The sequence below is a fragment of the Acinonyx jubatus genome, chromosome E2, assembly GCF_027475565.1.
Source record: "Acinonyx jubatus isolate Ajub_Pintada_27869175 chromosome E2, VMU_Ajub_asm_v1.0, whole genome shotgun sequence".
NCBI classification, from domain to species: Eukaryota; Metazoa; Chordata; class Mammalia; order Carnivora; family Felidae; genus Acinonyx; species Acinonyx jubatus.
In genome coordinates this window covers 48,544,257-48,571,059 of record NC_069396.1, presented here as the reverse complement: position 1 = coordinate 48,571,059, position 26,803 = coordinate 48,544,257, and the positions used below count along the sequence as shown (strand labels likewise).

Sequence of the window (26,803 nt, the reverse complement as noted above, 5' to 3'; positions counted from 1 at the left end):
ATGAGAATGGCGAATTTCTTCTAGGGGCCAATCCCGGAGGCCGCTCCTGTTGCCAGGCGCCCAGAAAGCAAGGAGTGAACGTCACCGGGAGGAGGGGCTAGAGAGTGGTGAGGCCGGGGAGAGGCGGGGCTTAGAGGAAAGCCGGTTGCTAGGGGACTAAGCGCCTCGTTCCCGAGAGGCGCGACTGGGCTTGCGCAGTATTTACGCGAGCTCCGGCGCGCCGCGGTTTGAAAGGCCCGAGCCCTGTGCGCTTGCGCACTTTAGCCCGCGCAGGGAGCGCCCCCTCTTCGCTTCCCCCCAAACTCGGACTTCTTTCATCTTTCGCGCCTGGCGAAGCCCAAGACGTTGACATGCCGGAGATCCGTCTCCGCCATGTGGTGTCCTGCAGTAGCCAGGACTCGGTGAGGAACTGACATGGGGGGAGGCTGGACGACGTAAGGGAATCCCTGCGGGGGCACTGCGAGAACTTTGGGAGTGTAAAAGGGAACTTCACGGAAGTCCACGGCGGGTCAAGGGGAAATTCCAGGAGGCTCTAAGGGAACTCTGGCAGAGGTGTGGAATGGGGGAACTTGCGGAGAGGACAGGAGGAAGTGGGGAGCTTCCAAGGGAAAATGTTATCCGGGACTCAAGCAGAGTGTGGTGGGATTAACGGGGAATTTTAAATCTGGGGGATAGCAGAGGGCTCTGGAGAGCTGGGGACCGAGCTCTCATCCCTGTACCCTTACTTTCCTTTTTCTACTCTTCTCTGCAGACCCACTGTGCAGAAAACCTTCTCAAGGCGGACACTTACCGAAAATGGCGGGCAGCCAAGGCAGGCGAGAAGACCATCTCTGTGGTGCTCCAGGTGATCCTGCCCTCCCCCTGTCTCCTTCCTAGTAGGAGTCTGGAGACTCAGGGTCCAGACACTGCTCTTCAGTCAACTGGCAGTGGGTTAAGCCTTCTGGACTTCAGCTTCCCTACCTGGAAAATGGGCAGTGTGATGGCTGTGCCCCTTAGCAGAGAACAAAGGTGGTCCAAGGACTAGGCCTAGGGTGGCTATAGGAATCAGTGCATGGCCTGGGTAGGTTGCTTCTGCTTTCTGAGCCTCAGTTTCCTCACCTGGAACAGAGTGAATAGTTTTCATGTATCTTGCCTTCTGAAGTCCTTGGGCTCCAGGTTGCAAGGTGTTCTGGAAGATCATGTAAGCCAATCAACCCCATTTTAGACATGGGAAAACTGAAGCACAGAGAGGGGAGAAGTGAAATGGCCGGTCTAAGCACCATTTCTGGAATGCTTGCCAGGTTCTTCTGAGTGCTTTTGTACGTGCTCTCACCCAACCTTCAGCCCAGGCTCTGAAGTTGGAGGGAGGCTCAGAGGAAAAAGGGTGGTTTGACCCCAGGTGGTGACAGAATTCTAAACGGGCTAGTGGAAGGAGAGAGCTGAGTGTGTTTGAAGCATCTGCTCTGTGCTGGATCCTGGGCTGGGTGTTTTACCTGCGTGATCTCACAGGGGCCGTTAGCACCATCAATAAATAGCTTGCTAAGACTCGAACCCAAGTGGGCACTCTGAGCCACCTTGTCACACTTGCTATGTGTTCATACGCTGGCTTTCTTGATTTTGCCCATATTCCTTCTGAATGGAGGGGTGGGGAGGGATGTTGGGGAGCAAGGCTTTCATGATTGTGTTGGACATATTCTCAGTCTCTCTCTTGCCCAGTGGTTCCAAAAGAGTTTTGGGTCACAGACCCTTTTAAGAATTAGAGAGAAGCTGAGGATTCTCTTCCCAGGAAAAGTAAGACTCTAAGACTTTCTGATTTTAGTTGAAACATCTAAGTGTCTAACATAGTAATAATAATAATGAGAGCTAATATTTATTCAACATTACAACTGCCAGTTACTGTTCTGAACTCCACACATGGCTTAAGTCATTGAATCCATAAAAACCCCATGACCTAGAGTCTGTTATTACCTCCATTTTACAGATGAGGAAACTGAGGCCCAGGGAGGTTATGCCACTGGCCTAGAGCCAATGCCTTAAACTGAGAGAGGTACAGGTTGCTCACGATCTAGTCTTGGGATCTGGGTTCAAGTCCCCAGCTCTCCCTCTTACTCATTCTGTGACCTCAGGCAAATGTTTGCCTTTCTCTGAACATCTTTTCTCATCTGTCCATTGGGAATAATGAGATCTAAGCCCAGGGTTATTGTGAAAACTCGGTGACATAATGTCTGCACAAGTGCTCCATCAACATGTAGATGTTTGTGTAAAGGGAGGGATTCATGTTTTTATTACTGGGTGACGATTCTGCTGGGCCCTCTGAGGATCAGGTGACCCCAGGAGAATCACATTCCAGTCTATACCCCAGTTGCAGTGGGAGCAGAGAGACCAGAGGCAGAAGAGACACGACGTGGGGAGGGGCCAGAGCAAAGCACAGGATTCTCTGGTCCAGAAGACAGGGAGGTACTGCAGCTGTCACCGAAATGGGAAACCCAGAGAAGGGGCAGCTTGGGAACCTGTAGGTGGAATGTCTGGTGTGCTGTGACTTTGGGACATCCAAGGGGAGGTACTCAGGAGACACTTAGGAATCGGAACTGAACCCGGAGACAGACGTGTGGAAGTTGTCAGCACAGGGGCAGGACCTATAGACTCAGGAGTGAATGGATTCTTTTTTTTAAGTTTATTTTGAGAGAGAGGGAGCGGGGGAGGGGCCGAGAGAGAATCCCAAGCCGGCTCCGCACTGTCAGCATCGGGCTGCCACTGGCAGTGTGGAGCCCGACACAGGGCTCAATCTCACAAAACTGTGAGATCATGACCCGAGCTGAAATTAAGAGTCAGATGCCCAATCGACTGAGCCACCCAGGCACCCCAGGAGTGAATGGATTCTTATGTTCATTCATTCATTGAGTAATTTTTTATGAAGCACCTCCTGTAGGCCAAGCACTGTTTTAGGTCCTGGGGACAGGACAAGACACAAATATGTCAGTCCTGTGGAGCTGTCATGTTAGTAGAAAAAGTGACCTAACTTTTCTAACATGTCAGATGGTGGAAGAAAATTCACCCATCAAGAGGAACGGAGAATGCTGCAGCTGGGGGAGGAGGCAGTGGCAGGAGGTTTCTATTTTAACAGGGATCCAGGAGGGCCTCCCTGAGAGGGTGACATTGAGCAGAGTGAGCTGTAAATATCCAGGGAGGAAACACAGACTGTGAGGCAGCCTGGTGCCTGGCGTGCCGGAGGAGCTGCAGGGGGGCTGGTGTGGGTGCAGTGGATTTAGCCTGGTGGTGGGGGGGGGCAGGTGGGACATGAGCTAATGGGGTGGGGGTGGAGGGCCCCCAACACACCGAAGGCCTGAAAGCCACCGTTAAGTACTTCAGCTTTTACTCTGGACGAGACAGGAGCCACTGAAGGGCTCTGAGCAGAGGAGGAGCAGAGTCGGACTTCGGTTCCTACAGAACCCTGGTGTCCGTGTTGAGAATTAAAGCACGTTAAAGAATTAAAGCCACGTTAGAGACACTTCGGGAAATCTGACCGCATTCGGCGACTGCCAGGATGCAGGGCGACTCCACATTCACGGTAACTTTGGGTCTTTTCAAGCAAGTGAAAAAGGCAGAACTTTCTGGACACCGAAGCCCGTAGACTGATCTATGGCACGTTCTTCTCCCCTGTTTTTTTTTCCTCCAAACAATATGATGCAACATCTGGATATTGCCACACAGGGTTCAACCCTCTGCTCGTGATGGCCACACACACCTTTTTTGTTTGCGGCAGCTGAAGGAGGCTCCGTGGATAACTTGCTCCCGGGAGGGGAGTTCCAACTTCTTGGCTAACCGCTCCTGGGCCGGAGGGGATGGCTGGGACCAGGTCCAGATTGCTCCGCTGCCCCACTGACATGCGCTCTTTGAGAGAAATGCTCAACAGGGGCGCCTGGGGCTCAACAGGGGCGCCGGTTAAGTGTCAGACTTCGCTCAGGTCATGATCTCACGGTTTTTGCGAGTTCGAGCCCCGCGTCGGGCTCTGTGCTGACGGCTCAGAGCCTGGAGCCTGCTTTGGAGTCTGTGTCTCCCTCTCTCTCCCCCCCTCCCCCGACTCACACTCTGTTTCTCTCTCTCTGTCAAAAATAAATAAACATTAAAACCAGAGAGATGCTCAACAACAGGGTGGCACACGTTTGGATTTTGTTGCTCAGTGGTTTTCCAACCACTCAGTTGGCCCCCATGGTGTTTCAAATCGGTTTTTATTTGTGTAACGTGTACAGCAAAGCACACGGTTCAGTGAACCCTCACACATGACAACCTAGGTGCTCCCCCCCCCCGCCACATGGGTAATAGAACGTGCCCAGCCCCCCATCGCCCCCTGCACTCCTTCCTGTCACCGCCCCCCACAGGGTAACCACCATCCCTGACTTTGAACCGCACAGATTCGTGTGGCCTGGTTTGGGATTTTACATAGATGGAAGCACGCAGTATAGACGTCTGTGTCTGGCTGCTGTCACTCAGCATCCTGTTTGTTACTTTGATCCCTGTGGGTGGGTGTAGCCGTGGATGGTTCGTCCTCATTTCTGTATGGTGCTCCATGGTTGGTGATAACCCTTGGACTTTATTTCTTTTAAAAATTTTTTTCATTTATTTATTTTTGAGAGACACAGCCCAAGTGTGAGTGGGGAAGGGGCAGAGAGAGAGGGAGACACAGAAGCCGAAGCAGGCTCCAGGCTCTGAGCTGTTAGCACAGAGCCCGACCCGGGGCTCGTACTCACAAACCGCGAGATCATGACCTGAGGCGAAGTCGGACGCTTAACCACTGAGCCACCCAGGAGGCCCCGTCCATTGCCCTTTTATTAGCTGAACTTTTTGAATGAGTATCATGTGTATACAGTGCGAAATTTAAAGGGCACAAAAGGGTTTACACCTCCCTCTCCTTGCTTCCACCCCCTCCCACTCTGTCCACCGGCAACCACTGTTAGGAGTTTCTCACGTGGCCCTCCTGGGTCACTGTGTACATACAAGCACGTTAATATCCACCTCTTCCACCAAGTGCCTAGTATGGACACTATTATCCCCCATGCTTTCTTTCAAATGACAATGTATTTTGGAGACCTGCTGGCACTGGGCAAAGTTCTACCTTACTCCTTGAATTTTTTTTTTAATGTTTATTTTTGAGACAGAGAGAGAGACACAGAGCATGAGCAGGGAAGGGGCAGAGAAAGAGGGAGACACAGAATCTGAAGCAGGCTCCAGGCTCTGAGCTGTCAGCACAGAGCCCGACACGGGGCTAGAACCCAGGAACCTAGGTATCATGACCTGAGCCAAAGTCGGATGCTTAACCCACGGAGCCACCAGGTGCCTCTACCTTATTCCTTTAAATGGTGCATAACACTACCTTTCTTGGACATGGAACCTGTTTGTTTGATGTTTTGTTTTGTTTTGTTTTGTTTTGTTTTGCGAGGGAACAGGGAGGGGCAGAGGGAGAGAGAGAGAATCTTAAGCAGGCCTCGTGCTCAACACAGAGGCCGACGTGGGGCTTGATCCCATGACCTGCGATCATGACCTGAGCTGAAATCAAGAGTCAGATGCTCAACCCGCTGAGCCACCCAGGTGCCCTGGAACATTTTTCTTTTTTAACACAGTGTCTCTCAGGAACTCTGTGAACCTTCCCAGCTGCATTTGTTTTACTGTCATGAGTTAGGTCTTCTTCCTGAGAAAGGTGCACATGAACCTGGCCGCAGAGGACAGACAGTTAATGCTTAAGCCCTTCTCCTAACCACTGACCCTGAACAGTCTTTTTTTTTTTTGAGATAAAATCCACGTAACATGAAATTCACCATTTAACCATTTCCAGTATACAGTTCAGTGGTTTTGGCATATTGACAGCGTCCTGCCATCACTGCCATTAATTGAGAACATTTTTAGTGCCCACAAGAAACCCCATAACCGTTCCATATTTACTCCCAGTTCCCCTCTCTCCAAGCTGCCCCCAGCAACCGCTGGTCTACGTTTTGTCTCTGTAGATTTCCGGACATTTCACATAAATAGGATCACATGCTATGGCCTTTGTGTCCGGTTTCTTTCACTGAACCACGTTTTTGAGGTTCCTCCGTGTCGCGTGCATCATTACTCCTGTGTCTTTCTACAAGAACACTGTTCCATTACGTGGACATACCCTACAATGTACATCCATTCAGAAATTGATGGACGTTTGGGTTGTCTCCACGTGTAAACACTAGGGTCTGGAATTCTTTATCAAAAAGAAATACTGGGCGCCTGGGTGGCTCGGTCGGTTAAGCATCCGACTTCAGCTCAGATCATGATCTCAAGGTTCGTGAGTTTGAGCCCCATCTGGGGCTCGGTACTGACAGCTCGGGGCCTGGAGCCTGCTTTGGTTTGTGTGTGTGTGTGTGTCTGCCCTTCCCCTTGTGCTCTGTCTCTCTCAAAAATAAATATTTTTAGAAAAAGAAGAAGACATACGGGGGAGTACGTGTGCATGTTTAAAGTAGAGGTAGTTGATGTATGCAACTAACATCATTCATTCAGGATATAGATAGGGGCTTGTGCTTTGTCGTGTGGGAGAGGTAAAGATGTTGAGTTTTTACCTCAAGGGTTAAAATAGGGGAGTTGAGAAGGAGTGTTGGTTTACAGTCAGGCAGGTGGGTTCCAAATTTCTCTCCTAGTCATAAGCTGCATGTGACGTGAGCTATTTATTTGACCTCTGACCTTTAGTTCCCCCATCTGTAAGACTGGGATAGTAACAGACCCTTCCTTCTAAGGTGGCTGTGAGGAGTGATGGCTGGCCCAGGGAGAGCTTAGCTAGCCGTGATAGACAGAATAATGGCCCCAGAAAGATTTCCCATCCTGATCCCTGGGACCTGTGAATATGTCAGTGAACACGGCAAAGGGGACTTTATAGATCTGATCAAGTTAGGGATCTTGAGACGGTGAGATTGGCTTGGATTATTTGAGGGGCAAGGAGACCCAATATCATCACAAGGGTCCTTATAAGGGCAAGAGGGGGGCAGGAGAGCCAGAGAACGAGATGTAGAGATAGAAACAGAGGTCGGCGTGATGCTGTTGCTGGCTTTGAGGGTGGAGGAGGGGCCACAAGCTGAGGGATGCATGTGGCTTCTAGAAACTGGAAATAAGGCAAGGAAACAGATTCTCCCGTAGAAACTTCGGAAGGAACGCAGCCCCGCTGACACCTGGATTTCAGCCCACGTAAGACCAAATTTCAGACTTCTGACCTCCAGATCTGTAAGAGGTATTGCTTTCTGCCAGTAAGTTTGTGGTAATTTGTTACAGCAGCAGCAGGAGACTAATACACCGAGCCCCTGGCACGCAGTGAGAATCTGAAAGTGTTGGCCATGATGACCCCTTTGTGACAGATGGGGACACTGAGGCAAATGCCTCACCAAAGCCACCTGGTCAGGAAGGGCAGAGCCCGAGTTACAATTCAGGGGGCATTTGTTCCTTCAGCAGGTGGTTAGTGGGGGCTTCCCGTCCATCTGTCCATCTGTCCACCAGGCGCGTTTCGAGGTAACAGTAGCAGCTGATATTTATGGAGCACTTGCTCTGTGGCAGGCACTGTTCAAGGGGCTTTGTGTGTGTTCCTCATTGGAACCTTCACACGACTCTGAGTTAGAAGTTGCTACCGTCCCCATTTCACAGGTTAGGAAACTGAGGCACAAGGGGTGAAATGAAACTATTTGCTCTGGGCTCACACAGCACTAAGTAAGCAGAGCTGGGAAGGGCCAGACCCTGTCCTCGGTGTTCAGGACACAGTGGGGGGTGGCTTAGATCTCGTGTCTGCCCTCGTGGAGCTTAAAAGTCTGGTGGGGGGAAACAGATGGGCGACAAACGGAACTAAAAAGTGTAGTTACGTACATAATATTGAGTGGGGATACTGAAGAAAAATAAAGCAGGGTTAGGGGTAGAGCATAGCACCTGGTTAGGAGGTGAGGGGCCAGCCTACTTAGGTTGGCCTGAAGAGGTGACATCTAAGCAGAGACCTGAATGACGGAAAGAGCCAGCCGTGGGAAGGTTTGAGGGGAGAGTGGTCTGGGCAGGGGGCATGGCAGGTGCAAAGGCCCCGCGGTGGGAAGGAGCTGGCCTCTTCTTGGCACAGAAGGAAGGCCCGCGTGGCCGGAGGAGAGCCACCCGGTGTGGCAGGAGGCTGAGAAGTCAGACTAGGACTTCCTGGGCAGCGCCACACACTGTCCCAGGACTCAGAGCTGGAAAGGCAAGAGGCCAGCTTGGCTCAGCCTTGGGAAGCCCCTTCCCTCAGCACCGCCTCTTTCTCCGACACACCTGTGATGTGGTGGAGGCGCACGTGTGGGACGCCAACCAGCCAGCCTGCCTGGGCTCCAGGCCCCGCTCTGCCACTCGCCAGCTGTGTGACCTGGGGGGCGTTACGTAACCGCTTCCTGCCTCCGTTTGCTCACGTGTTAAATGGAGATAATAATAGCCCCCTGCCTGGCAGAGCCGTTGTGAGGAGAGAAGACAGACACATGCGTGACGTGTCTGGTGCAACGTGAGCACTTAGATGTTTGCTGCCAGTGTTACTGTGGTTGTTATTCTGAGTCATCTGAGCCCCCTTCAGGAGGAGGGTTATTATGACGGCCCGCCCATCCCCCACAAAAGGAAACTGCCGCTCAGAGAGGTTGCGCGTCACCCAGGGTTGCACAGCTTAGAAAAGGCAGGGCTGGATTTGCACCCAGGCTTGCCTCCCCCAAGGCCAGGCTCCTTCCTCCCATGTAGTGATGTCCCTATTTCTAGCAGTGTGTGGGTGAAGTCTGGGCGACCTCCTGACTGGGGCTGATAGAGCCGACTAGAGCGTCAGACGATCCTGGGGGTGGTGGCCTAGGTACCTTTGAGTGTTGTTAATAACTTGTCACTCTAGGAGCCAAATAAAAGAGCCCCAAACTGGAAAGAAGACTGGCCTCAGCCGTTCCTAACTGCCTTCCACCCCCACATGGCTTTGTGTGCTTTACCTGTCAGCGGGGAATAGCGGAACGTTTGCAGGAAGCCCTCCTATGGGTAGCTCTTTTCTTCTTCCAGCACATAATTAAATTGTCCAGTGTTGACTAATAATGCCTCCTGATTGACAAGGGTAGAGCGCCTACTACCTGCTGTGCAGTGTGGCCTTAGTCTTCATGTGTATGACCTTGGGTCTGGTGATTATCCCCATTTTACAGATGAGCAAACCAAGGCTCCAAGAGGTTGGTTATATGACAAGGTCGTATAGCTAGTGTGTGGCAGAGCTGGGATGCAAACCCAGGAGTCAGTGGTGAGCAAAACCACACTGGGCTCCTACCCTGAGGGAGCATCCATGGAGTCCTGTGTGACTGGGGGTAAGAGTGACACACGTGCCATTTGTGTGCATGATTAAAAAAAAATTTTTAGGGGTGCCTGGGTGGCTCGGTCGGTTAAGCGTCCGGCTTCGGCCCAGGTCATGGTCTCGCAGTTCGTGAGTTCGAGCCCCACGTTGGGCTCTGTGCTGACAGCTTGGAGCCTGGAACCTGCTTCAGATTCTGTGTCTCCCTCTCTCTGCCCCTCCCCCACTTGAACACACACACACACACACACACACACACACACACACACGTGCTCTCTCTCTGTCAAAGATAAACATTAAAAAATATTTTAAAAATAAAGTAGAAATTGTTTGAGAGAGAGAGGGAGCATGAGTGGGGGAGGGGCAGAGAGAGAATGGGAGAGAGAGAATCCCAAGCAGGCTCCACGCTGCCAGCGCAGGGCCCGATGTGGGGCTCGAACTCACAAAACCATGACATCACGACCTGAGCCGAAGCCAAGAGTCGGATGTTTAATCCACTGAACCACCCAGGCGCCCAGTGTGTGTGACTATTCGAATGACGTTGTAACTCTGGCAGGTGCTACCAAGGAGGGCTCCGTGGTGGCACGTTATACACCGATCTGGCAGAGTCTGGAGGAGTTGGGAGAATAAGTATAGGGGCTTACGCCTTCATTCAGTGAATATTTTCTGAACTCTGACCCTGGGCCATGCCCTGTGCCGCGTGCGGGGGACACGGTGGCCCCACTCACCCTGGCCTCCGCGGTGTCATAGAGTTGACACTGCAAGGAGCCCAGAAGGGGGTCGTCCCTCTCCCGAAGTGCCACAGTGAGTGGCAGAGCAGGCACTGACGGCGGGCTCTCCCCCTCCCACAGCTGGAGAAGGAAGAACAAATACACAGCGTGGACATCGGCAATGACGGCTCGGCCTTCGTGGAGGTGCTGGTGGGCAGCTCGGCCGGAGGGGCTGGGGAGCAAGACTACGAGGTAAGCAGGGCCTTGAGATGGGCCCCACGCTGTTCCCTGCCCCAAGCACCCCCGTCACTGCTCCCCGCCTCCCGCGCCCAGGTGGAGATGAGTCACACTGCCCTCCGCCTCTGGAGGAGCAGACCCAGGCGATCCACTGCACACCAGCACAGACACCCAAGTGCGCATCGGGGTGGTGTGAACAGCCAGAGGCGCTGGTTTGTTCTAAGAGGCCGTCGCTGCTTGAGAGCAGAACTGCTTTTCTCTGGTCCCAGAGGTTCTCACAGATGTCCTGGCAAATTGAGATTCCGTGCTGTTTGGGATGCCTCTGTTAGTCACTTTATACGCGCAAATGTTTACAAGGAGGAATGCCTTTTGCTCTATTACAAGTATTTTAAGAGTTGGCACGATCTTTTGTTACAGGTTGAATTCATTAGCGCTGGGCTGGGGAGATCATAGTTAGCCAGCTGGCTAATTCACAGAATGTCTTGGGGTAGAAATAAACCTACTTGAAAAAGCAAGTTTATAATTATAAGTAAACAAACCAGTTTTCTACAAGGTGAGGATTTTTCTTACAGTGACTAATGGTTTTTAATGGAAGTATATCTTGCATCCGATAAAATGAACAGATCTTTTTTTTTTAATGTTTATTTTTGAGAGAGAGAGAGAGAGAGAGAGAGAGAAGGAGAGCACACATGAGCGAGGGAGGAGCAGAGGGAGAGGGAGACACAGAATCAGAAGCGGACTCCAGGCTCTGAGCTGTCCACACAGAGTCCGACGCGGGGCTCGAACTCACAAACCGTGAGTTCACAACCTGAGCTGAAGTTGGATGCTTAACCGACTGAGCCACCCAGGTGCCCCTAAAATGCACAGATCTTAATGTACAGGTCAATGTGTTTTGACAGCTGTGTACATCTGTGTAACTGGCCCCAAATGAGGACACAGGGCAACAGCCCTGGAAGGTCCCTCACACCCCTTTGCATTCACTCCCCAAACCCACACCCTCACCAGCTCAGGCAGCCTCTGGTCTCTTCTCTGTCACGACGGGCTAGCTTTGCCTGTCCTAGAATTTCCTACAAATGGAATTTCACAGTTTATACTCTTTTCTCGTGGCTGGCCTTTTTCACTCATCGTCCCGTTTTTTGAGATTCTTCCCTATGGCATGTCAGCTAAGTAGTGTTCACTGTAGGCAGAGACCATGATTTATTCCTCCATTCTCTTGTTGATGGGCATCTGGGCTGTGGCCACTTTCTGATTATTATGAATAAAGCTGCCGTGAACGTTTTCGTACAAGCCTCTGCATGGTGATCTCTTTAGGGTAAATACCCAAGAGTGGGATTGCATGGTCTTAGGGTAGATGTAGGTTTTAACCTTCTTAGATATCGACAGTTTTCCAAAGTGGTTGTACCATTTTATATTCCCTTCAGCAGTAGATGAGAGAGTTCTGGTTCCTCCACATCCTCACCTATATTGATGTTGCCAGAGTTTTTAATTTGTTAAATTTCAGCCATTCATATGGCAGGTGGTGGTATTTTAATATGGATTTAATCTGTATTTTCCTGGCAAGTAATGACATCATATAACCCTTCGTGTACTTTTTAGCCCTTCATTTATCTTATTCTGTTTAGTGTCCATTCAAGTCTTTTTCTTGTTTTTTATTGGGCTGTCTTTCTGTCATGGATGTTAGTGATGGGTTTGTTTATTTTTTTCCGTCTTTTTTTTTCAGATACGTATGTTGCAGACTCCCCCCTTCTCATTATCTTTAAATTTCTTGTATTGAAGCATAATTAACATACAGTTTAATATTGGTTTCAGGTGTGCAGTGTAATGATTCAGCAATTCTATACATCACTCAGTGCTCATCATGATCATTATCTAACAGTGCCTTTTGATGAGCAGAAGCTGATGAAGTCCAGTCGATCAAGGTTTTTTGTTCTTTTTTCTTTTTTTTTTTTTACTGCATAGTGCCTTTTGTGTCCTATAAAAAACATTCACCTGTCCCAAAGTAATGATGATAGTCCCTGTATTAATTTCTCATTGCTGCTACAACAAATGACCACAAACTCGGTGGCTTAAAACTGTAACACAGACTTACTGTCTCACAGTTCTAGGCGTCAGAAGTCCAAAATCAGGTTCAGGGGACTGAACTCTTGGTGTTAGCAGGATGGCTCCTTCTGAAGGCTCTAGGGGAGAATCCATTTCCTTACCTACTACAGCTTCTAGAAGCCACATGCATATCTGTTTCTTGGCCTGTGGCCCCTTCCATCTTCAAAGGTAGCAACCACAATACTGTAATATGTTTCCATCCTCACTTTGACTCTGACTCTCCGGCCTTGCCCTTTATTTATTTTTTTAAATTTTTTTTTTTTTAACGTTTATTTATTTATTTTTGAGAGAGGGAGAGAGAACACAAACAGGGAGGGGCAGAGAGAGGGAGACACAGAATCTGAAGCAGGCTCCAGGCTCTGAGCTGTTAACATAGAGCCTGACGTGGGGTTCAAACCCACGAACTGACGTTGGGTGCTTAACCCCCTGAGCCACCCAGGTGCCCCTCGCCCTTTCTTATAAAGACCCTTGTGAAGACACTGGGCCCACCTGGATAACCCAGGCTTATCTCACCATCTCAAGGTACTTAATCACATCTGCAGAGTCCCTTTTGCCATATTCACAGGTGCCAGAGATTAGCACATGGCCCTCTTTGGGGTGCTGTTATTCTGCCTACTGGCATCTTCCGTGTTTTTTTTTTCTAGAAGCTTTATAATTTTAGATTTTACGTTTATTTATTTGTTTTATTTTGAGAGAGAGAGAGAGATAAAGAGCTAGAGGGGAAGGGGCAGAGAGAAAGGGAGAGACAGAATCCCAGGCAGGCTCTGCACTATGAGTGCACTCATAGTGCAGAGCCTGATGCAGGGCTCGAACTCATGAACCGTGAGCCAAAGTCAAGAGTTGGATGCTTAACCGATTAAGCCAGCCAGGGCTCCCTAGATTTTACATTTAGATCTCTGATCCATCTCAAATGAATTTTTTTATATTGTATGAAGTAGAGGACAAGGTCCTTTTTTCCATTTTTTTTTTTTTCTTTTATGTTTGTTGAAAATACTAAAAAAAAAAAGATTTTCCAGGCACCCATCCTTGGGTCAGCCCATTCCTCTGTCTCTGGAGTGTACTGTCACTTTTTGCTAAAAAAAACAAAAACAAAAACAAAAAACTTTGCTGCTTTAACTCTAAAGAAAGGAGAAAAAAAAAAAAAGATTTTCCTGGGGCACCTGGCTGACTCTGTCAGTGGAGCATGTGACTCTTGATCTCAGTTGTGAGTTTGAGCCCCCCGTTGGGTGTAGAGATTACTTAGAAATAAAATCTTTAGGGGCATCTGGGTGGTTTAGTCAGTTAAGCCTTGGACTTTTGATCTCGGCTCAGGTCACGATCTCACCATTTGGAGTCTGAGCCCCACATCGGGCTCTGCACTGACAGCATGGAACCTGCTTGGGATTCTGTCTCTCCCTCTCTCTGCTTCTGCCTCCCTCTTTCACCCTCTGGGTCTCTCAAAATAAATGAACTCCAATAAATAAATAAAGTAAAATCTTTAAAAAAAAAAGGATTTTTCTTTTCCTACTGAATTGTTTTGGCTCTTTTATTGAAAATTAATTGATCATAGATATGTAGGTTTATTTCTGTACTCTCTATTCTGTTTCATTGATATGTATGTTTATCTTTAGGCCAGTACCCCACTGTCTTCAAGATAAATATTGAAATCAGATTGTGTTGGACTTCCAACTTTGGTTTTCAAGAGTCCCTTGATTATTCTAGATCTTTAACATTTATTTCCATGTACATTATTAAACCAGCTTGTCAGTAAGTTTATTTCTGACTTATAGAAAACTTACAAAAGTAGTACAAAGGATTCCCCTATAATCTTCACTCCGATTTCTCAAATGTTAACACATATGTACGTATTTTTTACTGAACTGAAAGTCATTTGCCCATGTTATTTCTGTTAACAACAGCGGATATTTCCTAAAAAGAGGGATATTCTCTTAACCTCATTACATTTATTAACGGTAGGAAATTAATGTTGATCTAGTCCTCTGCCATCTGATCTCAGACCTTTTTCAGATTTTCTTCATTATCCCAGTAACGTTCTTAATAGCAGAAGAAAATTCAGGATCATGCATTGCATTGATTTGTCATGTCTGCTTGGTTTCGTTTCCCTGGGAGCGGTTCTTGTGACTTTCTTGGTATTTTATGCCGTTGACATTTTGGAAGAGTAGAGGTCAGTGACTTTGTAAAATATCACTCATTGTACAGACTGTGTGACGTTTCCTCATGACGAAATTTAGGTCATACAGCTTTGGCCCGAACACCACAGAGGGGATGTTGCGCTGTCAGCGCGTCGGATCACAGAGCACACGCTGTTGAGCTGCTCTAACACTGATGGTGTTAACTTGGGTTATTTTATTAAGGACCAGGTTTGGCCACTGTGAAATTATTGTCTTGCCCTTTGGAAATGAATAAGTATCGTTTAGGGAAATACTTTGAGGCTGTATAAATACCTTGTTTCTGCACAAACGTGTAGTCACGAGTTTTCGCATCTGTCACTGGTTCTTGCCTAATTATTGCTGCTGTTTGAATTATATTCTAAAAAATTTTTTTTTTAATGTTTATTTATTTTTGAGACAGAGAGAGAGCATGAACAGGGGAGGGTCAGAGAGAGGGAGACACAGAATCTGAAACAGGCTCCAGGCTCTGAGCTGTCAGCACAGAGCCCGACGCGGGGCTCGAACTCACGGGCTGCGAGATCATGACCTGAGCCGAAGTCAGCCGCTCAACCGACTGAGCCACCCAGGCGCCTCTGAATTATATTTCTTAAAACAATGTCATTTCCCAGTTGTTGATAGTACAATAACAACACAGTTGATATTTGTGTATCGACCTTGTATCTTGTGACCTTGCTAAATTGAGTTACTAATTCTTGTAGGAGAATCCTATGGAATTTGTGTAGATCCCTGGGGATATTTTTTTTTTTTTTTTAACAAAGATAGTGACACTGTATGTGAATAAAGATAGCTTTCTAACATTTGCGCTTTTGTTTTTCCTTTTTCTCACTTTCTCACGCTGGCTAGTATCTCTAGTACAATGTCAAATAGAGCTGGTGAGGGCACACATCCTTGTGTTGCCCCTGATCGTACAGGGAAAGTGTTGAGTCTTTACCACGAAATACGATGTCCGCTGGAGATTTGGCTTACCCACGTCCATTGTCAAGTTGAGGACGTTCTTTTCCAGACCTGCTTTCATGAGAGCTTTTTCGTGAACATGTGTGGACTTTAATCAAGCGCTTTTTCTGATCTGTGAGGTATATTTTCACAAACGAGGGTGTCCTTTAGCAAACATTCTCGTTCTCAAGGTTATATTAAGTTGTAAAAAGGTAAACTGAAGCACGTTGAATTTTGGCCAGTTTATTTGAGCAAACCATGCAAATCGGGGGCCCAAACTGAAAATGATTAGGAGTGCTGTGTGGGCAGGCTAGGGCAGAGTTTTTTGTTGTTGTTGTTTATAATTAAGCTAGCTCCTGCTGCCACAACTTTGTTTTTAAATGTTTATTTATTTTTGAGAGACAGAGAGCAAGCAGGGGACGGGCAGAGCGAGAGGGAGACACAGAATCCGAAGCAGGCTCCGGGCTCTGAGCTGTCAGCACAGAGCCTGACACGGGGCTCGAACTCACAGACCACGAGATCATGACCTGAGCCAAAGTCGGACGCTTTACCGACTGAGCCACCCGGGCACCCCAAGCAGAGGTTTTTGTAGAGAAGATGCCAAAGCAAACCAAAGAAATGACTTAACTGGCTATAGCTTTAAACGATTGCCTCGTTTGGAAAAATCTAGTTACTTGGTAGCTGTTAGAATAGTTGTTCTTGAAGTTCATTCTCTCAGACTTGAGAAATTGAGTCCGCTGTTTATGATTCGTTGTGTATGCATTTAATTTTCTGACTCTGGCTTAGGTTTGGGCTTATTCACAGAGGCTCCCTCATCACTAGAGTCACCCAGTCTAAAACCCCCACTTGGTAACTGTTTTAACAAAGTCAGCAGTCCTTGGAACTATTAAGAAAAGTTCTCTGTTCTTCTTGGCATAGAGATTTGGATCAACATTCTATTTATAACGATGACAACTGAGGAAGTGTGTTTTTAGCTAAAATTCTATCGTATCTGTGTAGGTGAATGTCTATTATTCGCCCTCTGTCTAGCAAGATGAAATGGCTACTCGGGGCTTTATCTTTTCAAAGTCTGAAAATGCCTATGCCCAAGAGTAACTCCTAACCAGGACTGAATTAAAGACTCCAGGACTTGTGATGTTTGGCTTCCACCCAGAGACCAAGTAGGGCTGGAAGAGTCAAGGAAGAAAAGGAAATTCAAGGGCAGAGCAGGGCTAGTCCACTTTGGTGTCGCCTGTCCAAATCAGGCGTAAGGCCCCGACTGTCATAACCAATACCACTTTCTACAAAATCAATATGTTCTTTTCTTCCCTCTCCAAATTCTCCAAGGGAAATACATAAGCTTTCGAGGTTAAAACAGTCTAGAGAATAAAGGTTTAACCCCAGAGCCTCAAACACAGTGTTGGATAATAAAACAGTCTGGACAGCTAGAGTTGTTTTCTCCTTACAGTGAATGGGAGGAGCCTGTATTGAGGAAAGGAACCTCCAAGTGCGGACCACAGCTGCCCACCACAGTCTACCTTGCCCCTTCACCGTAGTTACTCAATGGTAAATTCAGCTCCCCTGTCGGCTCATAATCGGGCCCTTTGCCAAACAAGTCAAGGCCAGGGAGATGGCTTTCCTTCTGTATAACCGGCCTTGTCTTTGTTGTTTCCTTTTCATAATCAGAGCTGAGCACAAAGAGACCGATAGATTCCATGCTTTCCTCAGCGAAAGGCTTTGTTTTCTGATTTCACAAATCTCACGGCATGTCCATGAGAAGACACTAAGTAAAACAGAATATACCCACCTCAAATTGGATCACTGTGTAAGAAAATTTATCGTTTCCTGAGGAGGGGAGTACAGCATTAGGCAGACCCACAGTTGATATGGCAGTCGGAGGTGGAGGGGGCTCGGTTGGCATCTGTTGTTTCTTTTGGACTTGCCTGCGGGATTACAAAATGATTGCTGCTGCTCCATCCATCACGTAGTAGCACCCAAAGCAGGAAGTGGAGGAAGTAGAATGGCAGAAATTCAGTGGCTCTCTTCCGTCCTGTTTCTCCGTGTTGAGGAAAGATCTCTCCTAGCAGCCCCCGGCACCCTTCCTCTTACCATCCCATTGGCCGACTGGGTCATGTGCCCGTCCCCAAGCAGCCATTGGCAGAGGGAATTGGATTGCTTGCACCAATCCTGGTTCACCCCTTAGTGTTGGGCACACAGCTCTCCCACTCTTTTTCAAAACTGCCTGGACCGTTTGATTCTCTTTTGTCCCTTCATCATGCTGTCATGATGGAGCTCCCTTTGTTTCTTTAAACTATTAAATATATTTTCTTTGTGGCGCCTGCGTGGCTCGGTTGGTTAAGCGTCTGACTCTTGGTTTCGGCTCAGGTCATGATCTCACAATCTCATGAGTTCAAACCCCATGTCCGGCTCTGTGCTGGCAGCACGGAGCCTGCTTGGGATTCTCTCTCTCCCTCTCTGCCCCTCCCCAACTCGCACTTGTCTCTGTCTCTCTCAAAATAAATAAACTTAAAAAAATTAAAAATGTATGTATATACACTTTCGTTTATATTGTGCGTCTGATCATTTCAGTGTATGCAGCCTTTGTGAGTCTGAGTCTGTACTTTGTGGTTTCTGTTGCTTGTTTCCACGTGCCTCACAGCAGTGTGTGTGTGTGTGTGTGTGTGTGTGTGTAACTGTCAACTTCTGTACTCTGAGAAGGTGTCTGTGGGAAATCTCTGAGGACTGGTTTGAAGTACATTCCTCCAAAGAGGATTTGCCATGGTGTCAGGTGATCCTGTCTGTGTACGTGGGACCACTCAGAGCCTTCAGCTTGGGTTTTTCCATGCAGATAGCCAATACGAATCTTTTACTCCAAATGCTCAAGAGCACAGACTTGTGCTTAGGAATCCTCCAGAGAAACTGTTCATCTTTTCTCTGCTGTCCTCCAGAACTAAGGCCTCCCACTGAGTCACTCCACAAGGCACATTTTCCCCTAATTTGTTCATGGAGGGTATTGCCCTTCAAGGTGACTCAGCTCTGTGTGATTTGGTGGTGGTAGCCTCTGAGCTGCTCTTCTTCCTGGCTTGGAGCCCAGGCTTTGTCCTCTGTCCCCTGTCTGCCCCTGCCACCCATTAACATTAAATTCACAGGGCGCCCGGGTAGCTCAGTTGAGTGTCGGACTTTGGATTTCAGCTCAGATCGTGATCTCACGGTTCGTGGAGCCGAGCCCCGCGTCGGGCTCTGCACTGACGGTGAGGAGCCTGCTTGGGATTCTCTCCCTCTGTCTCTGCCCCTTCCCGCTCTTGCTCACTCTCTCCCCAAATAAATAAACATTAAAAAAAAAATTAAATTCCCTGGCACCCAGAGTCAGCACTCAATGCCACCCGCCGTATCAGTCAGGGTCCTGCCAAGAGACTGAGAGTCACCAGTTATTTTAACAGAGAATTTAACATAAAGAATTAGCAACTAGGTATTGGACCAGAGAGGCAGGAAGAGTAAGGTGTGGTGAGGTAATGCAGGGAGCAGCTACCTCCCCTAGGGCTGGGGGACCGGAAGGACAAGGTTGGAATTACTGAAACTTAGACGCTTGGAAGCTTCGAAGTGGGGTTCCTCAGAGCTGAAACTCGGACCCTGAGGGGCGGGCGCTGGAAGCCCTGGGAGGGGCTGCGGGATGCCGGTTCTGCAGGTGTTAAGAAGCTGAAACCAGATTCATCTGCTGCCCTGGGGAGGGGCAGCTGCAGAAGCAGGAGTACGCGAGGGGTGACACTCACGGGAGCTGCTAGAAGGAGGGAGCTCGTCCCTGCACCCACGTCCCTCCTCTTGCCTCTCAGCCTCTCTCTCTCTCTAGCTCCCCCTGTTGGCAGTGCCCTAGAAGGAGCAGCAGGAGAAGCAGAAATGTCCCCCGAGCGAATCGCTTAATGACTCCCCTACCCCATTGGATTCTGCTCTCTCCTTTTTTTAAATGTTTGTTTGTTTGCTTGCTTGTTTAGAGAGCGAGAGCCCGAGCAGGGGAAAGGCAGAGAGAGACAGAGAGAGACAGAGAGAGAGAGAGAACACCCCAAGTAGGCTCCACACTGTTAGCACAGAGCCAGACGCGGGGCTGGATCCCACAAACTGTGAGATGGTGACCTGCGCCAAAATCAAGGGTTGAACGCTTAGCTGACAGAGCCATCCAGGCGCCTCACTTCTCTCTCATTTCTGGCCGCTGATCATTCCTCTGCCTTTCCATTGACTCAGCCGTGCATTTCCAAAAGGTGTTTGAATATTAGGCCAGTCGTTGTGATTATTCTGTGCTGGGGGTTCCTTAGGTGGTGTAGCTGGCTCTGTGGCCGGATATAGAAGACTCCGTGAAAGAATTCAGAGGAGGTTCATTCAGACTTGGCAGTGGAGGGCTCTCACTGGAGCCTGTGTCAGGGAGGAAGTGACTGGAGGCCCAGAAGCAAGGGAGGGGACAGACGTTGAGGTGCAGGCTGGATCTGGCCTCCCTAGCCCCGACTTGAGCCCCTGTTCTTTTTCCAGCCACTAGGAGGTGTCATTGAAATCAGCCATCCCTAGTTCTCCTTCGATGTTCCTTCTTCCAGGTCCTGCTGGTCACTTCGTCTTTCATGTCCCCTTCTGAGAGCCGCAGTGGCTCAAACCCCAACCGCGTTCGCATTTTTGGGCCCGACAAGTTGGTCCGGGCAGCAGCTGAGAAGCGCTGGGACCGCGTCAAAATCGTTTGCAGCCAGCCCTACAGCAAGGTACCTGGGGTGGGAGCTGAGGGTGCAGGGTCCTCGGTCCTGGGCAAGGAGAGGGGCGAGGGGCCAACACTGAATCCCAGAGGACTGAGCTGGGAGGACGGGGCATCTGGTCTCCCTGGGGGATTATGAGGCGGCTGGGTCCCGGAGGTTTCTGAAGTGGGTTTGCGATCCTTCTCACAGGTGAGGCTTCATTTCCTAGAGGATGTCTGAGAAAGGCGGACTGCAGGACCTCAGGGGAGGAGAAGGGGGGCTGCTGACTTGTTAGAGGAGTAGTCTAATAGTTACCATCAGGGGATCCGGGGTCTGACGCTGGGCCCACCACTTCTTAGCTGTGTGACCTTAGGCAAGTGACTTAACCTTCTGGCCTCAGTTTCCTGATCCTAATAGGGTTGCTGTGGGTTAGGGATGCTAAGCTGTGCTACCCAAGAGACTCAAGTATATCATGACACCACACAGTAGAGGTAGACTTCTTACCCATGGACCTGTCTTTGGGAGTGTCTGGCCGGTCATCCAGGCTCCCCTAGCAGGTAGAGCGGGAAAGAGCCTGGAGCAGTTCTGTGCTCCCGAAGCGGTGCACAGTGCTCCCTCCCATTCTGTAGTCAGGAATTTGAGCATGTGGGAGAGGATTCGCTTGGACACCGGCAGCCTTTGTCACTCGCTTTGAGGCTGACGGAGCTGATGCACGTAAAGGGCTTGTCGCCGCACCTGGCCCAGAGTTAGGGCTCACCGCCAGCTTGATGCTGTATTGTCGCCATTGTCCTCTGGGCACCTCCCTAGACGTGTGTGTCCATAGGAGGGAAAGAGCCAGAAGGGGGTTTCCCCAAGGGGCTCTGCCTTGGCCGCACTTCTTGACTCCCACCCGCCTTTCCCAGGACTCCCCCTATGGCCTGAGTTTTGTACGGTTTCACAGCCCCCCAGACAAAGAGGAGGTGGAGGCCTCACCCCAGGTAAGCTCTGCCCACCACCTCCCGGAGCCCTCTCCCTACCTCTTCACCCCACCTGCCAACAGCCACTCACCGTACTGACCTTGTGAGACCTTAGAAGGTGACCAAGCTTGGCCAGTTCCGCGTGAAGGAGGAGGATGAGGGTGCTAACTCCCTGAGACCCGGGGCCCTCTTCTTCAGCCGGATCAATAAGACATCCCCCGGTGAGTGTGGAAACGTGAGTCCCCATTGAGTCCAGGGTTGGAACCTGGACTTGGGTCTGAGGGAGGAGGAGGCTAGAGGCTCCCAGGTCTGAGGGAGGAGGGGGCTGGGGGCCTGGATCACTACCGCGTTACGAGAACAACGTTCTGCCCCATGGGTAGGGGGTGAAGGGTCTTAGGGCCCAGCCCCCTCACCCTGGATCCACTTTCTCCCTCTGTAGCCACAGCCACCGACCCAGCAGGACCCAGCTACGCAGCTGCTACGCTGCAGGCCTCTAGTGCCGCCTCTTCGGCCTCTCCAGTCTCCAGGGCAGTGGGCGGCGCCTCCAAGGTGAGATTATCAGACCCTGGTGGGGTGGAGAAGGAGGGGAGAAGCCACAGGCCTCGACTCATCCCAACCCCTCAGCCTCAGGAGTCCCCCAAAGGGAAGAGAAAATTGGATTTGAACCAAGAAGAAAGGAAGATGCCCGGCAAAGCATCAGCCCAGCCCTCACCACCTGCCCTCAAGAGACCCAAATGTGAGCCCTGGATTCCTTGTTGTCACAGGGGCCTGTGTTCCTGCCTCCTGGGAGAGGAGGGCTGGGGGCCTGGAATCCTGGGGTCTGTGGGAGGAGGGGCTGGGCGCCCTAGACTCCTGGGTCTGCGGGAGGAGGGGCCGGGGTTTAGTCCCAGCAGTACTAAGTGAATCTACTCTTTGGCTTCCCCAGTGCCAGCTCCCACCCGTACCCCAGCCAGCAGCACCCCAGTCCCTGCTTCAGCACGAGGCACAGTGCCAGGGAAGACCCGAGAAGCCACGGAGCCCAGGGGGCCTCGAGCTGGCCCGCAGGAGCTGGGGAAGATCCTTCAAGGTGTGGTGGTGGTGCTGAGTGGCTTCCAGAACCCCTTCCGCTCAGAGCTCCGGGACAAGGCCCTGGAGCTGGGGGCCAAGTATCGGCCAGACTGGACTCCAGACAGCACCCACCTCATGTAGGCCGGCGCCCTCCTCCCCGCCGTGCTCCCCGCCACCCCTCTGTCTCCTCCATCTTACTTTCTGTTTCTTCCTGTCTGCCCGTCTCTGCCTGTGTCTCTTCAGTTCTCTGTATCTTCTGCCTCTTTTCTGATTCCTACATCTGTCCCTTGGTCTCCTAATGTCTTTTTCTGTTTCTCTCATGGCCTTCTCTTTCTCTTTTATTCATGTCATGTCTTTCTTCCCCTCTGTCCTCGACCCTCTTTCCCGTTTGCCCCTCAGACCACACCTGGCTGACTGCACCTTCCTTCTTCCCCCACCAGCTGTGCCTTTGCCAACACCCCCAAGTACAGCCAGGTCCTAGGCCTCGGAGGCCGCATCGTGCGGAAAGAGTGGGTGCTGGACTGTCACCGAATGCGGCGGCGGCTGCCCTCCCGGAGGTGAGGCCTCGCTGGATTCATGGCTACATACACGCATGTGCGCGCACACGCCATTCCTGCCCCGCATCCCGTGGCCCGTGCCGGGCAGAGCTGGGGATCTGGAAGGAAATCAGACTGGGGCCTCTGTACGTGGAGAACACAGGGTGGGCTCGCCCAGCGTCAGCAGGCTTCTGAGAGGAGGGGCGGGGGCTGCGAGGCTGCGGAGGAGAGAGGACTCGCCTGGCGTCCCCGAGGGCTCCGTGAAGTCTGCTTCGGGAGCATGAGAGGCATGGCAGGCTGGAGAAACAGCATTCGAAAGGCTCTTGTGCCTGGCACGTAGGAAATGCCGCGTGAGCAGGAGCTGTTAGGGTCCAGCTAGGGGATCCCCTTTCCTGGAGTGTCAGCCACGTAAGGAACCGTGAATGTGGCCTCAAGGTCTTTGAAACAGGTTCAGCGGGGCCCTTCCAAAGGTGGAAGGTGAAGCATCCTGAGTGCTTCACAAATGCCAGTCCCCGTGGCTTCCTGAGCACCCCTCCGCAAGACAGGATGTGCTGTTTATCTGAGGCCTGATTCCTCCCCTAGGTACCTCATGGCAGGGCCAAGCTCCAGCAGTGAGGATGAAGGGGGCTCTCACAGCGGCAGCAGCGGGGATGAAGCCCCCAAGCTCCCCCAAAAGGTCCTATGCCCCCTGTCTTGGTGGGGGAGGTGCGGTGGGAGGAGGACGTGGGTCTGTGGTGGTACCCCAGACTCTCCACTCCTGCCTTCTGTGAGAACACACGCTCACGCCCGTGCTGTCCCCTCCCTCCTCAGCGCCCTCAGACCAAAACCAAGCCCCCTCAGGCAGCAGGACCCAGCTCACCCCAGAGACCCACAACCCCAGAAGAGACCAAACCAGCCTCACCAGGGCCTCGGGAAGATGCTGACACTGAGGGGGAACAGTCAGGTCAGAGCCTGAGAGGGGAGGGCCCTGGACTCCTGGGTCTAGGGAGGAGAAGGGGCTGGGGGCCTGGACTCCTGGGTCTGAAGGAGAATAAAGCTGGAAACCCAGATTCCTATATCTAAGGAAGGTGGGGCTGGATCCCAGACAGTGGATCTGGGGGAGAGGAGGCAGAGGGTCCCAGGTAACTGGATCTGGAGGGCCCTTGAGCTTGGGGGTTGGCATGCCTGCATCTGTGTTTGGGCAAAAGACTGGAAGGGAGGATTACCAAGCACGTGCCTTGCATTGACTAAGCTTCCACCTGCAGAAGAACTGGGCAATGGGGCAGAAGATTCTGGGGATACTGAGGATGAGCTGAGAAGGTAAGGCAGGGCTGGGGGTCAGGGTGGCCCCAGGCTCGGGTGGAGGGGATCTGATCTGCACGCTCTTCCCCCACCCCTGTTGGCTCTCTCAGGGTGGCCGAGCAGAGAGAGCAAAAGCAGCCCCCTGACCAGGGGGAGAATGGCGAGGACCCGTATGCAGGATCCACAGATGAGAACACAGACAATGAGGGTCCCCCAGAGTCTCCCGACCTGCCAGTTCCGGAGCTCCCAGGTAGGAAATCCCTCCCTGCCTCCCGAAGTGGGATTGGTCTTTCTCACTTCTCCGCCAGCCCTGGGATCGCTGCTGCTCCCCCTGCTCCTCGTGACTTGTGACTTGCCCCCCCCACCTCCTTCCCCCGCAGTTCCTGCCTCTGCTACCTTCTTGTTGCCTTGGGCCTGTTCCCTTCTGCTTGGCATCCTCCCATGACTTCTCTCTCGGTTCCCCCTCCTGACTTCCTGCTGTGACCACCTCCATCATAGCCCAGGGCTTTCCACCCAAGTGCGAACGGCACCTCCCTCACCTGCCCCCCCGGGTTCGGTTCTGTTGGTGTGGGATGTCACCCAGGCACACAGACGATGTGGGCGCCGATCTCTGTTGGGACCCGGGTGGTGTTGGCATTGCTGTTTGTCACCCAACATGAATGCAGGGGGCGCAAGCTAGGGGGCAAGGGTCAGAGCCTCGGCCAGTAGAGAATGGAGGGAGAAGATGGGCAGCCAGCGTCTGAACAGAGGTGAGGGTCGGTGGCCACTGGAAGAGGCCGTTTCCACCCGGTTCCTTGTGGGTGATGGGCACATAAGTGCTTTGATCTTCCATGGCCCCAGAAGTGGCATCAGCAAATTGATGGTCTGGAAAGTCCTACTAAAATGGAACAAAGGAAAGAGGCATCCAGAAGGTCAGAGCCAGAGAAGGCACTGGCTGAAAAGGGGCGAGGCAGCCAAGGTGAAGAAGTGACAGGCTACAAAGCTTTTAACCGCACGGAGCTAGCTAAGTGCCACCTGCCCATCTGGGATTTACCTCATGTAAGAAACACATTGCAGTAATAGTAATTCGTCTTTCACCATTAAAGAAAAAAAAAAAGCTCCAGAAACACGTTGCAGTAATAGTAATTCGTCTTTCACCATTAAAGAAAAAAAAAAAGCTCCAGAAAGGTTCTGATGGGACTGCCCAACTGGGAACCGTCTGTGAGCGACATCTCTGCCAGGGTGTTCACAAACACCCCTCTCCATCCACTACACTGGCCTTCCAGTCCTGCCTCCAAGTGTTCTGCGGCTCCTGGCTGGTGCTTTGAAACTCCAGTGGCCTCACACTTGGCTCTCCCACCATCTCCCCTGCAGACTTCTTCCAGGGCAAACACTTCTTCCTGTACGGGGAGTTCCCTGGGGACGAGCGGCGGAAGCTCAGCCGATACGTCACAGCCTTCAATGGGTCAGTCTCCAGGGGGTGGGGGCGAGGGTAGGGAGGAGGGGTTGTGGGAAGGAAAGTGATCGGGCCCGTGGAGGAGGTGAAGGGCTGCAGGGTGGGCACAGGCCCTGCTCGCTCTGCTGGGCATCCCTGGATAGATAGCTTCCCCTCCCATCCCCTTCTCTAAAATGAGGCTCCCCCGACCTGCCTTCTGAAAGGATTAGCAACAGTGGGAGGCCTCGGTTTTAGCGCTGTGGCAAGGTTGGCACATGGGAGAACGGAAGGGGGTGCCCAGGTAGCCCTTGGGAGATGTAGGTGAGGAGGGAGGGAGGACGGCCTTGGACAACAGTTGGGGGCTAAGATGTCCAGAGAGGGGACACCAATCCTCTGCTTCTCTCCTTCTCTCGCCAGGGAACTTGAGGACTATATGAGCGACCGGGTCCAGTTTGTGATCACAGCACAGGAGTGGGACCCCAGTTTTGAGGAGGTGTGTTCCAGCAGGGCAGGCAAAGGGCCACCCAACCCGCCCTTGTGTCCCCTCCGTCCCCTCCTCACTCACATGTTCCCATGTGCACCCCACTCCACCCTGCAGGCCCTGATGGACAACCCCTCCTTGGTGTTTGTCCGCCCCCGATGGATCTACAGTTGCAACGAGAAGCAGAAGTTGCTTCCCCACCAGCTTTATGGGGTGGTGCCCCAGGCCTAAAGTATGAGCCTGCGTGTGTGTGCACGCGTGTACTCAGGCGCACACACACCCATGTGCGCACACACACAAGATGAGCTTAATAAAGGTGACCTGTTTGGAACAGCTGGCCGTCTGTCTTACTTGGAAGTCTCCCAGAGGCTCCCAGCTTTCTGTCTTATGTTTGGTTTCTCCTTCCCTCTGAGGGCCAGGTGTCTCCGGCCACCTTGAGACTCCTGTCCTGGGGTCCTGGAGAGAACGAGTAGCTCTCCATCAGGGGGTTGGTCGGGAAGAAGCTCTTTGTTACTTCTCCCTGGCCGTTTACCCCTATGGTGGCAGGGAATTGAAGTTCTGAACCTCTGAGCCCATTCCTGGGTCTTTGTTTGTCCCTCGTGGGCCCTGGGCTGGAGGCCTGGGTGCTCATGAGGTATGCCTTTCTCTTGAAGTCCGTCTCAGCCTCCCTGGGCCAGGGACATCTCCCTTTCTCAGGGCTTTCAGAAGTGGCCGTATACCTGTCACCAGGATGTTTTACATTACCTCATTTGGGAAGTAAAATAGGGGAAGGGGCATTTTAATCAACCCACCCAAATCCTGGACCCCCTTCAAGCCTGCACCACATTTAAGTTGGGAACTGAGAGTGTGTTAGAGAATCTGGGCAGAAGCTGGGATGGTGTTCTGGGCAGAGACCATGGTGTGGGCCAAGGCCAGGACATGGGAACAAGCCTGGCTCCCCAGGGGCAGTTGCTT

The 26,803-nt window shown here is 51.2% G+C and overlaps 1 protein-coding gene across 2 annotated transcripts; it reads left to right on the top strand.

Moving 5' to 3' along the window:
- The first annotated feature begins 170 nt into the window (after positions 1-170).
- On the top strand, positions 171-26,182 carry XRCC1 (X-ray repair cross complementing 1). 2 transcript variants are annotated; one of them, XM_015070769.3, is made up of 17 exons: positions 172-401; positions 752-844; positions 10,147-10,257; positions 20,006-20,164; positions 21,037-21,111; positions 21,206-21,311; positions 21,530-21,639; positions 21,715-21,826; positions 22,016-22,274; positions 22,578-22,694; positions 23,256-23,349; positions 23,484-23,616; positions 23,918-23,972; positions 24,065-24,204; positions 25,308-25,398; positions 25,786-25,861; positions 25,967-26,182. In XM_015070769.3, exons 1-17 carry the CDS (start codon positions 351-353, stop codon positions 26,078-26,080), a joined length of 1,896 nt encoding a protein of 631 aa, XP_014926255.2. In that variant the 5' UTR covers positions 172-350; the 3' UTR covers positions 26,081-26,182. The 2 variants fall into 2 exon arrangements, with proteins under 2 accessions (XP_026893506.1, XP_014926255.2); XM_027037705.2 differs by lacking the exon at positions 10,147-10,257 and having other exon boundaries at positions 171-401.
- The last annotated feature ends 621 nt before the right edge of the window (positions 26,183-26,803 follow it).

Bases quoted from the DNA above. Each gene is read 5' to 3' on its own strand.
- XRCC1 (XM_015070769.3), top strand. From the start codon at position 351: ATGCCGGAGATCCGTCTCCGCCATGTGGTGTCCTGCAGTAGCCAGGAC. The intron at 845-10,146 runs GTGATCCTGCCC...CCCCTCCCACAG, and splicing joins CCATCTCTGTGGTGCTCCAG to CTGGAGAAGGAAGAACAAAT. The intron at 10,258-20,005 runs GTAAGCAGGGCC...TCCTTCTTCCAG, and splicing joins CTGGGGAGCAAGACTACGAG to GTCCTGCTGGTCACTTCGTC.